Source organism: Conger conger, chromosome 13 (assembly GCF_963514075.1).
Source record: "Conger conger chromosome 13, fConCon1.1, whole genome shotgun sequence".
Lineage (NCBI taxonomy): Eukaryota > Metazoa > Chordata > Actinopteri > Anguilliformes > Congridae > Conger > Conger conger.
In genome coordinates this window covers 24,547,394-24,563,973 of record NC_083772.1, presented here as the reverse complement: position 1 = coordinate 24,563,973, position 16,580 = coordinate 24,547,394, and the positions used below count along the sequence as shown (strand labels likewise).

General features: G+C 40.9%; 1 protein-coding gene across 1 annotated transcript; it reads left to right on the top strand.

The window, feature by feature from the left end:
• Positions 1 to 3,879: 3,879 nt before the first annotated feature.
• naalad2 (N-acetylated alpha-linked acidic dipeptidase 2) lies at positions 3,880 to 15,778 on the top strand. The gene is made up of 19 exons (XM_061216785.1): positions 3,880 to 4,014; positions 4,321 to 4,426; positions 4,794 to 4,980; positions 6,251 to 6,352; positions 6,797 to 6,922; positions 7,150 to 7,336; positions 8,453 to 8,546; positions 8,870 to 8,965; positions 10,514 to 10,599; positions 11,010 to 11,129; positions 12,186 to 12,268; positions 12,785 to 12,848; positions 13,024 to 13,091; positions 13,654 to 13,745; positions 13,964 to 14,054; positions 14,186 to 14,450; positions 14,931 to 15,012; positions 15,091 to 15,183; positions 15,531 to 15,778. The coding sequence occupies exons 1-19, from the start codon at positions 3,930 to 3,932 to the stop codon at positions 15,718 to 15,720; spliced, it is 2,217 nt and encodes a 738-aa protein (XP_061072769.1). The 5' UTR covers positions 3,880 to 3,929; the 3' UTR covers positions 15,721 to 15,778.
• Positions 15,779 to 16,580: the final 802 nt, after the last annotated feature.

Below are 16,580 nucleotides of genomic sequence, written 5' to 3'. Positions count from 1 at the left end.
CGGATGTATAACCAATAGATATTGCCGAGACCACTCTACCCGGAAACGAGCACTCCCCAGAATGCTTACACTGAATTAATTATGTGGGTTTAAGATCGCACCCTCGCCGTTACCGCATAGCGTGCGCCCTCTAAAATCTGGTATATGTCAAGGAGAATATAGTCTACGAACCAGCACTCCTTATTCCATATCAATGTATAATATCGCGTTTATAATTCAAAAGAATTAACCAGTTACTGGTGTAGCCTAATTAATATATAATATATACATTCGATCAACATTTACTGGTCAATATCCCAATATTCTGAGAAGTTCTGAAAACACAACGTAAAATAAATAAATAAACCAATTTAATTATGGATATCTCAGCGTGGGGTTAGAAATGTGGGGTTGTTGCTTACCAAGGTTAGTACAGAAATGCATCATCAATTTGCAACTGAATATAAAACTAATAACAACAGCAATAATAATAATAATCATTTTGATTGATGATAATCATATTATTCTGATTCAATTGTCTATCACATTCTGGAAAACAGAAGATTGCTTTTGACATATGCTCATGGCATGACATAAAAACAAGTTAGAACACCACAGACACATGAAAAGCATAAAAAACAAGAGGTGTGCTAACATTACAATGCCTTGTGCAAATTAATTCCATATTTGCTTCTGATGGACATTGTAGAGTGAATTAAATATTTTTGTTAGTTTTGGCCAGTAGAACTTTAAAGTAGTTTCAGCGTAGGACTGACTGAAAGATGAGTTGCGGAGGGACTGTGAGGAGTCCAGTGTGACAGGAATGGCCTTCCTTCTGACTGACTGTTTATAGAATTTTGTTAGCTGTGGCTGGCTGGTGCTGCTCATTTGCCATGTTTGATTGATGATTCTTTCTTTTTTTTCTTCGATGGACAAAAAAGTGTACCAGGATGTGAGGAACAATAGGAACAGGTGTGCTGGGCCTTCCTGTACACAGTTTTAGCATACTAGGAAGCTGTCTATCTCTGTGCCCAGGTACCCAAAGAACTGGTCCTGTTCCACTGTCTGCTCCTTTAACCTGAGGCGGTCAATGAGAGGAGAGAGGTGCCAGATGTTTGCCTTCCCTCACAACAATCTTTTTAGTCTAGGAGACTTTGGGCTCCAAGGAGCTCTCCTCTACACCAAGGTGTCCAGTCTGTCCACATCACAGTATGAGCACAGGCAGTTCCCCTTCAAGCAGGCCACTCGGCCTGTATTGCCTACATGATACGAAATACGAATAATAATAATAATAATAATAATAATAATAATAATAATAATAATAATAATAATAATAATAATGATGGGCGGTACGGATGGTGCAGTGGGTAGCACTGCCGCCCCACAGCAAGGAGGTCCTGGGTTCGAATCCCCGTCAGCCGGGGCCTCTCTGTGTGGAGTTTGTATGTTCTCCCCGTGTTTGCGTGGGTCTCCTCTGGGTACTCCGGTTTCCTCCCACAGTCCAAAGACATGCAGGTTAGGCTGATTGGAGAGTCTAAATTGCCCATAGGTATGAGTGTGTGAGTGAATGGTGTGTGTGTGCCCTGCGATGGACTGGCGACCTGTCCAGGGTGTATTCCTGCCTTTCGCCCAATGTATGCTGGGATAGGCTCCACCCCCCCGTGACCCTATTCAAGATAAGCGGGTTAGGATAATGAATGAATGAATCATAATTATTATTATTATTATTATTATTTATTTTTATGATGATGATGATGATGATGATGATGATTATTATTATTATTATTATTATTATTATTATTATTATTATTATTATTATTATTATTATTATTGTAATTATTGTAATTATTGTTATGATTATTATTCTCATTATTATTATCATGTAGGCAATACAGGCAGAGTAGCCTGCTATTCGTTATTGTCCCATTTAGGAGATCTCATAGCACTTTTAATGTGTCACTGGAAAAACTGAACCAAGGGACCTAGGGTCCCATTATCTATCGGTGTTAAATGCAAGACATTAGCACCCCCCAGTGGATGTATGTATTTATCTTATGAGAAGATATAGAATATTTGTAATGTCAGTTTCTGAAGAAAATTGTCTTTAAGTTTTCTGCTTGTGTAGCTTATCCACTTATCCAGATTTGACACATTGTGTGTTCAGAGATACCTTCTGCATACCACGTTGTAATGTGTGGTTATTTGCCTTACTGCCATCTTCCTGTCAGCTTTGACTAGTCTGTCCCTTCTCCTCTGAACTTTCTTATTAACAACATGTTCCTGCCCGCAGAACTGCTGCTCACTGGATGTTTTTTTTTGTTTTTCGCACAATTCTCTGCAAACTCTAGAGACTGTTGTGCATGTTGCTCAAGGGCCCAACGGCTGTGCGGATCTTATTGTGGCTACTCTGGGGATCGAACCACCAAACGTTGCGGGTCCCAGTCATGTACCTTAACCACTACACTACAGGCCGCCCAGTGCCTCTTGACCACGTCTGCATGCTTTCATGCCTTTATTTGCTGCCACTTGATTAGCAGGTCTAATATTTGCATTACCAAGCTGGTGTATAGGTCTACCTAATAAATATATTTTTAAATATGAGAAACATAACTGAGGAAGGATCAACATATTTTGCCATACATTTGCATATATAATAAATATAGGGCAATATATCTTTTTTTCTATGTGGGTTTGTGACTTTCCGTTCAGCGAACTGCAAATTATCTTGCCTAGAAGAACTGTTAATTAATAGACTTGGTGACAGAAATGGATGTGAATATTCTATTTCTTAATTTCTTTCATTATATTATGTTTGCATAATACATATATATATATATATATATATATATATATATATATATATATATATATATATATATATTTACATGGTTTTATAAAGGGAAAGTTGGGCAGCGTGCTCTATTCTTGAAAGAAACTGGACTGATTTAACACAGTTCTCAGCAACGCAGCTGCGTAGCTTGCATACCGAACTGCCAAGAGACAGCAAGCCTTTTCACACAGTCACAACCATTTGTTCCATTTGCTCTCTCTCTCTCTCTCTCTCTCTCTCTCTCTCTCTCTCTCTCTCGTAGGGATAGGCGACACCAGGATTTTTAGAGTCGACTCCGACTCTCGACTCCAATGTTGAGAATCGATTCTTCGACTCTCATTAAAGGGACATTTGAAATAGTGCACAGCTACACATAATGTTGCTCGCAGATTTGCTGCATTCCACTGTTTCCAAGCCTCGGACACATAACAAGCTTAACTTCTTCCAACTTTTCGTTCTAGCCATTTAACTTTTGGTTCTAGCCTAGTAAGGTTCTAGCTTGTCAGTCTAGTTTGTCACTTAAAAAATACAAGCATCGCTTACGTGCGACCTATTGAATATTTCCTTTTCAGCCACCTTGTCACATTTTGGGGATTGTGTAAAGCACAGACATTACAGTATGTTTTTATAAGGGTTAGTCTTACGTTTATGTTCAGTGATTTACACATCGGGTTAGACTACATAAATAAAATTATACATCGCACTGTGGAGATGCAGATGCCATGGTCAAAGGAACACAGGTGACTGAGGTGAGACGTGACAACGCGTCATATGAACTCTACGTTCTGAATTATACAGTCGCGCATTGTCACCACTAGGATACACATTAGAATTCGCCAGTACAATACCAAGCCATTGCAGTCACATGTTGAGTTCTGGCTAGTATGTATCGGACTAATTTTCGCTCAAAATAAATAAATAAAAAATGCGGGGTTGACTCCGACTCTGGAGAGCGAAAGAGTCGAGGAGTGAGAGTCAAGGAGTCGACTCCCCACCACTACTCTCTCGGACACATACTCGCTCTCAGGGAGCGACCGTTCTCATTTTGCCACATGTGAATACGTTCTGAATTGAGACGAAATACAAGCTGAATGTTGTGCAACATAGTTTGATTAGACGAATGGGGCTCCAGAACAGCAGACTTGTGAAATGGATTTGCTGGATTGCCGTTATTACGGCGTTCTTCTTAAATGGTTTCCTAATAGGTGAGTTATCTTTTATCTCTGTAATCTTACTATCGAATTATTTTGTGCATGCCTGTGTAGCCTGTTATTGTTTCTAATCTTTTCTGAGGTGAGGCGGAACAGTTTTAAATTAGAATACCAAGTCTTTTGCAGTACACAAGTGTAGTTCAGGTTTAGTCTTCAACGATTAGCTCATAACTGTGACAAATTAACCACAAAACAGTGAGAACCACAAAACATCTCGAGAATAAATGTCTGTTTAGAACTGAGAGTTTGCTGTAACGGTTTGAAAATGGGTGCGCGCGCATTTTGTCTTTTGTCTTCAAGGCTGGTATGCAAGACCTACTCAAAGTGATAGCCATGTAGCCTTTCACAGTCACCTGCGAGATTTCCTGGATGAAATGCAAGCTGACAACATCAGGCAGTACCTGAGGTAGAACCCATGCCTGCTGTTGACCTTTACTTTCTGTATCAATACTTTCTAATTGATTACATTTTCAGTGTACTGTAATTGCTGCTTTGCTCTTTGAATCTGTGCAGTAAGCTTTACTTAAAAAATGAACTTTTTACCATTGCAATGCTATTGAATTTGTACTGTACTATTCTATTTGTCCCATACTTGTAAAGTCATTGGATTATTGCACTAAATGTAGCAGACTGATCCAATCACATGCCTGCATAATTATACTATATCATGCACTGTGACAAAACCAAGAATGAACCTGTTCACAGAAATTATTTTTAAGAGTTTGGGTTCACCTGGAGCCCTTTGGATGCCATCCTCTTCCTGCTACCCTCAGGAAATTCACACGGCTCCCTCACTTAGCGGGAACTGAACAGAACCTCCGCCTAGCCCAACAGATCAGGGAAGAGTGGCTGCAGTTCGGACTGGACTCAGTGGAGGTTGTACCCTATGATGTGCTGCTGTCCTACCCCAACCAGACCAGCCCTAACTACATCTCCATCATCGATGAGCAAGGGAACGAGGTACGGTGCTTTATTACAGTGGGTGGTAAGGTTAGTATATAAGGAGCTGTCCCCACCCTCTATTGTAGGTGGAGATTTTGTTTGGGATTGTTAGATTTGCCAACCTGGAGGGAGCTTGTTTGAGATCCTTCCTGATTTTATTTCTTATTCATTGATTTAAAGAAATAACTGTGTCACCCCTGTGAAAATGTAATTGCCCCTATAAATTGAGTAACTGGTTTCACCACCAGCAGCAGTAATTGCAAGCAAACACTTTCTATAAGTTTATATCAGTCTTTCACGTCGCCATGGAGGAGTTTTAACCCATCCTTCAGCATTATTAAGGACAAATGAGTAGGAACATCAACTGCTCTTTTCAGGTTCTGCCTCAGCATCTCTATCTGTGCCAAGTCAGGACTTCGACTAGACCACTTCAAAACTTTGATTCTTTTCAGTAAATTAGTTGTGCATTGTTTTTGTGTTTTGGATTATTGTCTTGTTACTGCACATAACCAAATTATGGACATGGACCAGACACCTCCTTAAGAATTTTCTGGTACAGACCAAAATTCCTGAAGGCAACAAAGCATCCACACGCAATCACACTAAAATCACCATGTTTGACTTTTGGCATGATGTTCTTACTGTGAAATGCTGCATTTACTTTACTCCATACATAATGGGACCTGTATCTTTCAAAAAGTTGCACTTTTCACTCATTTGTCCATAGAACATTATCCCAAAAGGCTTGGGGATCATCCAGGAGCTTTTTTGCAATTGTGAGATGAGTATTGATGTTTATCTTGAGGTTTCCAACTTGCTACTCTCTTGTGAATCCCTTTTCCCAGTCTCTTCATGAACATCTAGCTGAGGCTGGAGGTCTGCAGGTCTTTGGATGTTCTGCTGGGATCATGAGTGACTTCTTGGATTAGTTGTCACTGTGCCCTTGTAACTCTTTCCAGACCAATATATAACAGCTTTTTTTCCTCATCTCTTCTGGAGTTTCCTTTGTTCTTGGTATACCAAAACTGTGAATTTGTCCAAATTAAAGCAGTTCTGCTAAGAGAAGTGGGCTAAAATATCTCCACAGTGAAAGACTAATATCAGTAGGAAGTGCTATTGTGGCTAAAAGTTGTGCAAGCATTTTTTTAACGATGGAGTATGGACCGCAGGTGTGGCCAAGGCTGCAGTGAAAACCCCATTGGTAACAGAATGATTGATGCTAAAAGCATGCCACAATTGCTAGCATACAGCAGTTTTTAGGGATTGTTTAATGATTATTGCTTTGCAGGTGTTCAGTAGCTCCCTATCAGAACCTGTGCCCGAGGGCTATGAAAACATCTCTGGTATTGTGCCACCCTACAGCGCTTTTTCAGCCAAAGGCCAGCCTGAGGTGAGGGGGACATCTTTATTACCATGCCATTACCACATGCGTAGGTTATTCATATTTACAGCTCATGTCTCAACTCACGCTTGTTCCTTATTAAGTGTATCAAATCATTTTGTCAATGCATATCTCACTTGTAATTATTATATAACCTTGAGCTGTCTGCAGAGCTGCATGTGGTTTCTACCATGGACACTGTCCATGTGTTGAAAATAAACATACCAGCATTATGTTTGACACCTTTGTTTAAAGAATTATGCGATTAAAATGTAGAAGCAAGAACGCTTTTCGAGAAATCAGATTTTACGGAATATACCCATACCCATTCAATTTGTGCAGATCGGCTCTTTTCAGGTTAAGGAGACCACAAGATAAAGGAACTGCATAGTTCCTCTGAACATTACTAGTTCACTTACTCTGTTGACATGTTCAGTTTTCTTCTCCCAATAGGGTGATCTAGTGTATGTGAACTATGGGCGTACGGAGGACTTTTTTCAACTGGAACGTGAAATGGGAATCAATTGCACAGGCAAGATCGTCATCGCAAGATACGGCAAAATCTTCAGAGGCAACAAGGTCAGGATCACTTTCTGTCATGAAAGGAATAACATTTAACTCTCAGGGACTGTATAGATTTAGTATCCTTGGACCTACAGACATGTAGAAAAGTGACTTGAGCCCGGTAGTCCCGGTATGGACACAGAATTCACACCTATGGTTACAGTGACTGAATGTTGGCAGTTGAGCCATGCTAGGACAGAGCAGGTTAGCTGTGAGAGTTTCTGCGGTCTCTCGTCATGCAGGTGAAGAATGCCATCCTCGCTGGTGCGACTGGCATCATCTTGTTTTCTGACCCGGCTGATTACTGTGCCCCAGGGGTGAAGACGTACCCAGATGGGTGGAACCTCCCCGGGTTAGGAGCCCAGAGGGGGAACGTGCTGAACCTCAATGGGGCGGGGGACCCCCTGACACCCGGTTACCCTGCCAAAGGTGAAAGCGCAATAATGCAGCCCAGGAAAACAAAACCAGCTCATTCAGTTGTTCTGCATACTGACCGTGGTTGTTAAAGGCATACTATTCAGGATTTTTACTTTATGAATATTATAAAACAAGCATGCTTCGTCATTGCTATGACACACTGCCAACCTGTGCCTGTGTTCACTTCTGCCCAAGTTCACTTCTGCTAGTCTTCTTATTCTGAAAACTCCTCGGGCCTCTTCTGGGCATGGGTCTTTTTTAATTCTGTGCTGTTTCTGAAAAGCATGGGTCCAGCACATATGCTCTACGATCCAATTTTAATCACCTTTATTTATACAGGGTAAGTTGAGCATGCACGTCCTGTTATGCCCGTCCAAGTAGCCTAACGTGCATGTCTTTGTATGGTGGGAGGAAACCCACACAATAGAAAGAGTGGGGGGGGGGGGGGGGGGGCAAGAGGAGACAATTGGCTACTATAGTGGTGAGCTTGCTTTGCGAGAGATAAGCCTTGTTGGGTAACCCAATAATCAAGTGGCTGGCCAGCTTTCAGTCAGCTTTTTAGCACTGAAGCTAATTTTTGTTAACTAAATTCAGTTGCGTACAGCAGTTGGCTAGTCATGCTAGATGAGTCCCACTGCACAGTTCTAATGTTCCTGCTTCTATTTTCCGGAGGTTCTGCCAGCGTATTTCCTCTCCTGGCAGGGAGCTCATGCCTAAATCCAAAACTCTCCCAGACTTTCAGAAGACTTAAGATGGCTGATAAAAATAAAAGTGACAATGAATTAATGGGTTTGAGTTAGCATGCTTCTGTTACAGAATTGTGCAGGTCGAGCAGATAGGAATCCACTGGTGGCTTGTGTCACCATTAGCTAACATTTAGCTAAAGTTAGCTAATTGAATAGAAACAGGAGTAATGTCAGTTAAATAGCTAGCAAAATGGCCTGTGCCAAATGCAACTACTAGAGCTGACAAATCATATGAGATCGCTTCTCAGCTCATTGCTATCACATCACAAGGCCATCTGCAATAGAGTCAGGGTTGCAAATGGGGTGTAGACATTTGCACAGGAGCATAGTCTGTCTTTAAATGAATATTATGTTTTCCATCTCTTCCATGCATTCTCTGCAGAATATACATACAGATTGAGCATTGATAAGGGGGTAGGCCTTCCCAACATTCCTGTGCATCCCATTGGCTACAGTGATGCTGTCAGTCTACTAAAGTGAGTTTATGTCCAGATGGAAATTATACATCTTTACCTGAACATCACTAAATGTCTGTGTAAGGAAAAAAAGGCACAGTTTCGGTCCTGATCAAAAAGGCTTTATTCCAATCCTGACAGTGACAAAGTAAATGACTGGTAATACAAGAACACCAGAGCTGAACCAGAGTGCTTGATGTTATTCTTGTATTATCTGTGATTTACTTTGTCACCATCGGTATGGAAATGAAGCGTTTGTCATACAGACCGGAGCTATACCTTTTTTTTCTTACAAATGTCTCTTAATGTATTAATCATGTTTGCTGTTCATTATCTCCTTGCAGGAATATGGGGGGGCAAATTCCTCCAAACAACTGGAAGGGGGACCTCAATGTCTCATACAGCATTGGGCCTGGATTCACCACAGGCTTCACCACACAGTAAGAACCTGTTCATCGTCACTTCAAGAAGAGAACACAGTGCTTATCCAGTCCTTTGGAAAAAATTATTATTATTTATTTTTTTCGAGTGCTACATTCATTCATTCATTCATTCATTCATTATCCTAACCCGTTTATCCTGAACAGAGTTGAAGGGGGGCTGGAGCCTATCCCAGCATACATTGGGCAAAAGGCAGGAATACACCCTGGACAGGTCGCCAGTCCATCGCAGGGCACACACACCATTCACTCACACACTCATACCTACGGGCAATTTAAACTCTCCAATCAGCCTAACCTGCATGTCTTTGGACTGTGGGAGGAAACCAGAGTACCCGGAGGAAACCCACGCAAACACGGGGACAACATGCAAACTCTGCACAGAGAGGCCCCGGCTGACCGGGATTTGAACCCAGGACCTGTGCTACATTCTAATCAAATCCATTTCAGCGTATTTTACCAAGAATTTGTACAGTATGTTTGAGTGTATGCCAGCTTAAACCCGCACAAAGAAATCAAATCAATTAAGAGAACAAAGTGTGTATATTATGCAATCATTTTTCTTAGCCTTAACCTTTGGAGCAGCAAATAGTTGAAGGCTGTGAATAAACTTTATACAGCAGCTGATCGAGCCAACAAGACATGTGACGTATTTGCTTTTGGCAGTGGATCCAGCGCCTCTGGCTTGTGAATATAATATTCCTCGACCTTCACCAACACTAGAGGAAAGCACTTTATGGAGGAGGCCATAAATCTTCTATCAGTTTTATGGACAAACTCTGGACCCAGTCCTGTTTGCTTGCTGCTGACAAGAGTATTGGCTATTTATTGATAGGGTGCTGATGCAAACGGTGTCAAGAACTGCCTGCTCACCAGTGACGACTGCTATGATGAAAACTGAGGAGGCAGAACACATCCCCAAAAAAGGATTATTGGTCTCAACTTGTTTTAAATAATTCTCCTTGATTATCAATAGAAATAATTCACAACGTAGCCTGTTCTCCTCAATTAGGTAAGATGAGAAATATTGCTGCTGGTGTGGGGTGGAGTAAGACAGGTCTGTCCCGTGTTTGTTTACCTAAACTAGGCTGTTAGTCCTGAAAGCAGGATTGCTGACAAACCACAATGAGTCACCGTAATATTGGTGGAACACAAAGCTTGGAAAACTTGCCAGGACCTTTTCTATCTAATGACGGAGTTTAAAACAACAGGCCTGTTCTGCAGTCATTGTATGTTTTCCACTCATTCATCCCCATTGTTACGCCCTAATTAATAGCTGGCACTGTTCCCAGTTCACAATAATGAAGGCTTTTGTACCTCCCAAAGGGAGAGGTCTGCTATCTGCTGGAAGATGAAAAAGACTGAGTGTTTTTGATGATAGAGTGTTTTTGATGATAACAAAAATGCTGCTTACTAATGGATGATCATTTAACAGTTTGGGATTTGGGACTAAACTACGGCATTCACTAATGTTTATAGTTGCAATGCATAATGTAAAACAAACCATGAGGTCCTTTTTAAAGTAGACCTGTTCTCTTCCTTCTCCAGGAAAGTCAGGATGAATATCCACACAAATAACCAGGTAACCAGGATCTACAATGTCATCGGCAAAATCCGAGGGGCTGTGGAACCAGGTATATCTATAATGTAATACTATGGTTATATAAATGCTTGATGTTACACTAAATGGTAATGTCTGCTTCTGAAATTATTATTATTATTTTTTTTTGATGTTTCAGTTATTACACTCAGGGTTGCTAGCTTTGACATGATTTGGCGGTTAAATTACTGTTTCATTTTCCATTTCCAGTCTTTCCCACAAATCTCACCTTCCAGATATGTTCCACTTCCAAATATAATTGGTGAACATCGGAAAGAGAAAAATCTGTACACAGTGTGCTATCTGTCCATTTTCAAATAGGATATTTGGATATTCCCCTACTAGGCAGCCCAGGTCTGTAGAGCTGAAAGATTAAGGGACGAGGTACAATGAAGCGGGGGTCATTCAGAGACACCTCTTAATGAACGGCCTGATGTTTCCCAGACAGGTATGTTATCCTGGGGGGTCATCGGGATGCGTGGGTGTTTGGTGGGATCGATCCTGTCTCTGGGGCAGCCGTTGTTCATGAGAGCGTGAGAAGTGCTGGGAAGCTTGTGAATCAAGGTTTGTGTTTACAGTCTTAACTGCCAAATTATGTATGCACATTACCCTCCATGCTGTTTGACAGATTTAAAAAAAATGCTGAATGCTTTGACTTGTTAGGGGTTTATGGTATCAGTAAATGAACAGCTTTAAAGGTGTGTCAAAAGATCAAAAGCCACGGTGGTCTCAAAGAAGACATACGTATCATATCCTCACAGAATAGGTATGTCTGCAGTGGGTTTGAACAATGGCAGAAGCTGGTTGGTCCACACCACAAAGGCTATATCTAAGTAGGTCCCCATCCAAGGGAGCTAATCATTGGCTGTCTCCAAAACAGCCTCCTAACTACTGTGTCTTAAGAATACGTACTGTCTACTAAACATACTGCCTACTGTTTAGTGAGTATATTTTGATCAGAATACGATATGCTGATGTCTGTTCAATGCAGAGAACTATGTTCATATGTATCATGGTCAAGACCGGATAAGTAGAATCGGGAGCTGGGCTGAAACAAAAACCTGCACCCACATCAGCCCCTTTCGGATAGGATTGGACACCCTTGAAGAAGCCATCTTTGGGTCCAATAAATCAGAGCGGAAGAGGCAGGGCCTTTTTATTACAAGGGCAGACACCTTACGACACTTCTACAATACAGTTGGAAAATAGTATGGAGGATATTTTTCATGTCAATAATACACAGTAAACAAACAGCAGTATGAAAATGCACATATCATCCCTGGAACACTACATGTAAAGAGAAATGTGCCTACTTAACAACTTTTTCATCCAGTGCACTCAGCTTATATACTCAACAGTAGTAGGCAAGTAAGCTGTTTTGGAGACAGTCATACTCTATTTCCTATAAAGAGGGTGATGTCACGTTCTGTTGTTGACATTCACAGGCTAATTTGCATCTATGATCTCACTGGGAATAGTGTCTCTTTTCTCACAACTTACAAAACAATATATTATTTGTCACCAAATCAGGAACAATGTTAATTTCAGTATAAGGAAAAATTTGTTTACTTTTACATATGGTCCAGAAAGTTTATTCCTTGTAACATTGTTTCCCTCCAGGCTGGAGACCCAGGCGAACCATTATCTTTGCCAGCTGGGATGCAGAGGAGTTTGGGCTGCTGGGATCCACAGAGTGGGCAGAGGTATTGGGGTTTCCATTGACATCATTGTGGCCATTGGGTCAACAGTGCTTTTTGTGCATATTTATCAAGGGTGCCAATAATTCTGGAGCCCACTGTATAAATTACCATGTAAAAATAAATATTAAAAAATGGTTATTTTTTTGTAGAATTCATTTTTGATAACGACTGCATATAACTCTCATTCATGTGATACAAATGCTGCTCCCACTCAGCCACCCACCAACCCACCCCAATTTGCTCATCCACCAGACCCATCTCAAGTAAATAGAGTCTTCGACACATCAATATAGAAACATGGAAGATTAATACATGCCATGATTTTCAGTTTGTAGCCCATAACATACTTTTTAAGTGCCACTCGCCCAACGAGCTACTACTCTGTTTTTGGTATGCCTTTTGTCTGAACCACTTGCCTCGGATGAGCATGCAAGCTTCACTTTCAGCCCTGCACACATTTGGCTTGCTGTTACTTTATTTTGTATGCCAATGTTTGTGGCCTTCTGTTTAAATTTGCAGGACAACTCAAAATTGCTACAAGAAAGAGCTGTTGCTTACATCAATGCTGATTCTGCTATAGAGGGTGAGATCTGGCTGTCTTTGTGTCCTGCTTGTTCCTGTATCTTACCACCTCTGAGGAAACAACAGGGATGGGCACAGTTAATTATCAGGTGTGAAAGATCCAAATAATTATCAGGCCCACAAAAGTTCCAAAGAGGCATGTGACCTTCAGTGTCACAAATCTGTTGTGATTGCAGGTACTTACACCTTGAGGGTAGACTGCACACCATCACTTCACACTCTGGTGTATGATCTCACCAAACAGGTAACAGCACTAATGTCCACATCATTACCTAAATGTCTTTGAACACATTTCTGGGTATTCAGCAGTGGAAAACCAAAATGAAATGGATGTATCTGTATCCGGTGAGTTATGCATACAAGTAATATGGTTTGGGAAAGAACACAGTGAAACACAGTGGGACACTCCAGATACAACTTAAGAAAAACAATAGTTAAAAGAACTTGGTGTGACCCAATAGCATGACTTCTAACACAAAACCTAATCGTTTTTCTTGGGTAAACTGGACTTTCCCAGACAAAAATTATAGCTTCAGTTTAGTCAACAAAAGCGATTTTTCACTTTCTAGGTTTTTTTTATTTATTTGCGTTTTACTGTATGTTCTTGTTTGGAGTTGAAGGATATTTCAGATATTTGCAGAGGTTTCTAATGACCACCCAGACAGTGGCTAATATAGCAGCATTAGGTGCCTTGTGGGCAAACATATGTTAAAACATGAATAATATCAATATTCACAGAAAGTGGGAAACTTCATTCCTCTCTTCAGCTTCACTGTATTTCCTTTTGCTTTATTTTATTTCTTTAGATTGCCAGTCCTGATGAAGAGCATGCTGGGATATCTCTATATGAGAGCTGGCACAAAAAAGAGAACTGGACAGGGGATCGAGACGCACCCAGGTAAAGCAGTCTGTAAGTGTAGATGTCTACAAAAGGGAGTCTTTCTGGACAACCTCCAAACTGGAATTGATTAGTAATTGTAATGACATGCTAATGAATTGATCTTTATTTATGCTGCCAGACTCCCTGATTGAGGTTGTGAGTGAGGGTTGTGTGTTCAGCCATGACTGGTGCATAGCTATGGGCCCCAACAGTCGGACTTTCATCTCCCTCTGCAGAATCAGCAAGCTGGGATCAGGCAGTGACTTTGAAGCATACTTCATACGATTGGGAATCGCTTCTGGGAGGGCCAGATACACCAAGAATAGGGTGAGATAACTGCACCAGAGGGAACGGCGAATTAACCGTATCCATTCTTTCCCTGCTCAGATTCCTGTAGGTTCTCACAGAACCTCAGAAACCCTCTGATTTGTATGTATGTGCATGTGTGTCCCTGACAGAAAACAGAAAAGTACAGCAGTTACCCAGTATACCACAGTGTGTATGAGACCTTTGAACTGGTGGAACGTTTCTATGACCCCTCCTTCCGGAAGCTGCTGGCAGTGGCTCAGGTCAGGGGAGGTCTGATCTTCCAGCTGGCTGACTCCCAACTCCTGCCACTAGACTGCAATGAGTATGCCATTTCTCTGAAAAAATACGCCCACAGCATCTTTCAGATCGCTCAGAAACACCAGGCCGACCTGCTCAAGTATCAGGTCTCATTCGGTGAGCGACCATCTTCCTGGACACGCACACACACATGCCACACGCCACCAGCTGTATATACATCGTATCTGAGCCAAGGTTCCAGAGCCTTACGAGGCAGTCATTAGAATCACAGGAACTAGTGACTGCTTTGTTGACACATTTGGTAGCCAGACCTTTTCTGTTTATTTATGGGAATCAACTGAAGCTATTCAGATATTGTTTTTCTTGTGGTTACAAAATTCGGGAGATCAACGACTATCGAGCCACAAAACTTTAACCTCACACATTTATTCATGTACAATATTGGATACATGTTTGGCCAAAGGCCAGTTTTACACATTGCAAGAAGCGCAGCAAGCTTACAAAATATACATATTCTAAGTGCATGGAATTGATGTGGTAAGAACCCTGAATTGTCATATTATCTAAACTGAAAGAAGTGAAGTAAGACTCAAATTGAAACATTTTCAATTGTGTCTTACTTTTCTCCTGGGCCAGATTCTCTTTTTTCTGCTGTGGATAATTTCACAACTGCTGCAAGAGACTTTCACAATCGACTTCCACATCTGGACATGACCAAGTAAGTGTTTTTCCTCTGTATGAAAATGCAAGTAATTTTTTAAATATTGAATCTTGCATTGTTTGTTCTTTCATCCAGTTCTTTAGAGGTCAGAATGACGAATGATCAGATGATGTATCTGGAGAGGGCATTTGTGGATCCCCTTGGATTACCAGGGAGACCTTTCTACAGGTTAGAAATGGTGCCAATCAAAACTAAGACTATGTGAATAACACCTGTGACATGTCTGAGTCCACATCTGTGATTCGCCACAGCTGTTTCTATACCATACCACTATAGGGATCAATATAAAATGATCAGATCTTTCTGCGCTATTACTTCTACTTAAATATTTTGTTTTAGGCTTGGTTGGAGTGAAATTAAAACCTCAACAGATCCATTGATCACAATTTAAACCAAATCCAATGAACAGATTTTTCAACAATCTTTTGCTGAACCATAAATTCCATTTTTCATAGCCAGGTATCCGAATCATTGTGATCTCCTTTAAAATGTATTTCTCTTCTTTTTAATCTTAGGCATATTATTTTTGCACCAAGTAGTCATAACAAGTATGCCGGGGAGTCTTTCCCTGGCATCTACGATGCCATGTTTGACATTGAGAGCTCCAGAGATCCCGCTGCAGCGTGGGAAGAAGTAAAGAGACAGATCAGCATAGCAGCTTTCACTGTTCACGCAGCAGCCACAACTCTCCTGCCAGTGGCATGAGGACCTCTGCTTTCTAAACGGAGAACATGCATCTCCAGTCCTGTGACTAAGGGGGTGGGGGGGGGGTTCTGGGGTGACACACTGGGTGGTGTTTGAGCTGAGTTCTTTCATCTGGATCTTCAAGTCATATTGAGCCACACGTGTTACGTGTTGGAGATGGTCAACTCTTGGGCCATATGGAGTCATTCAAAACGGTGCATACATTGATATTCTCTGATAATTCTGCTTCATGGACTTTAACTCCACCTTCTGATGTTAGTCCAGGTTAGCAGACTCCAATCACTGGTGCTGTCAGGCAGTGATCATGTCAGATGTATGTTATCTGCTGAAATTACTTCATGATTGTAGCAAATTAAAAGCATTCCATCTCCAGGGACTCACAACACAAATGTTTGTGCTATAAGTTGTGTTATTATAATTTGTCTCCATCTATTAAAGGTCTCAACATTTTAGACAAGGTTTTTGTTTTTTTTATAACCATTCTTAAGTGTACCTGGGTTATCTCCCAAGCATGCAGATGTAACCATTTTTACTTGTAATTAAATGATACCATTATTGTGAGCTAAAATGTGCGTATATATTAGTACATTAGTCGACTAATAAGCATCAGTTTAAAACTTAGTTGCACAGGGAGGACAAATCCTCAAGAAGGGTAATCATTTTTATGTATTCATCCAATTCCCATAAGGGAATAGTAAAATGACATACTTTTGGCAAAAGTGGGCAACCTGACCGTTGTCAAATTGACATTTGACATTGAAACTATTTTTTTTGTTCATGTCCTCAGATACAAACTAAATATTGCCAAATGGAGTTCATGTTATACTTTGCATTTTGCTTTAAGTTTAACAGCTCTTAAA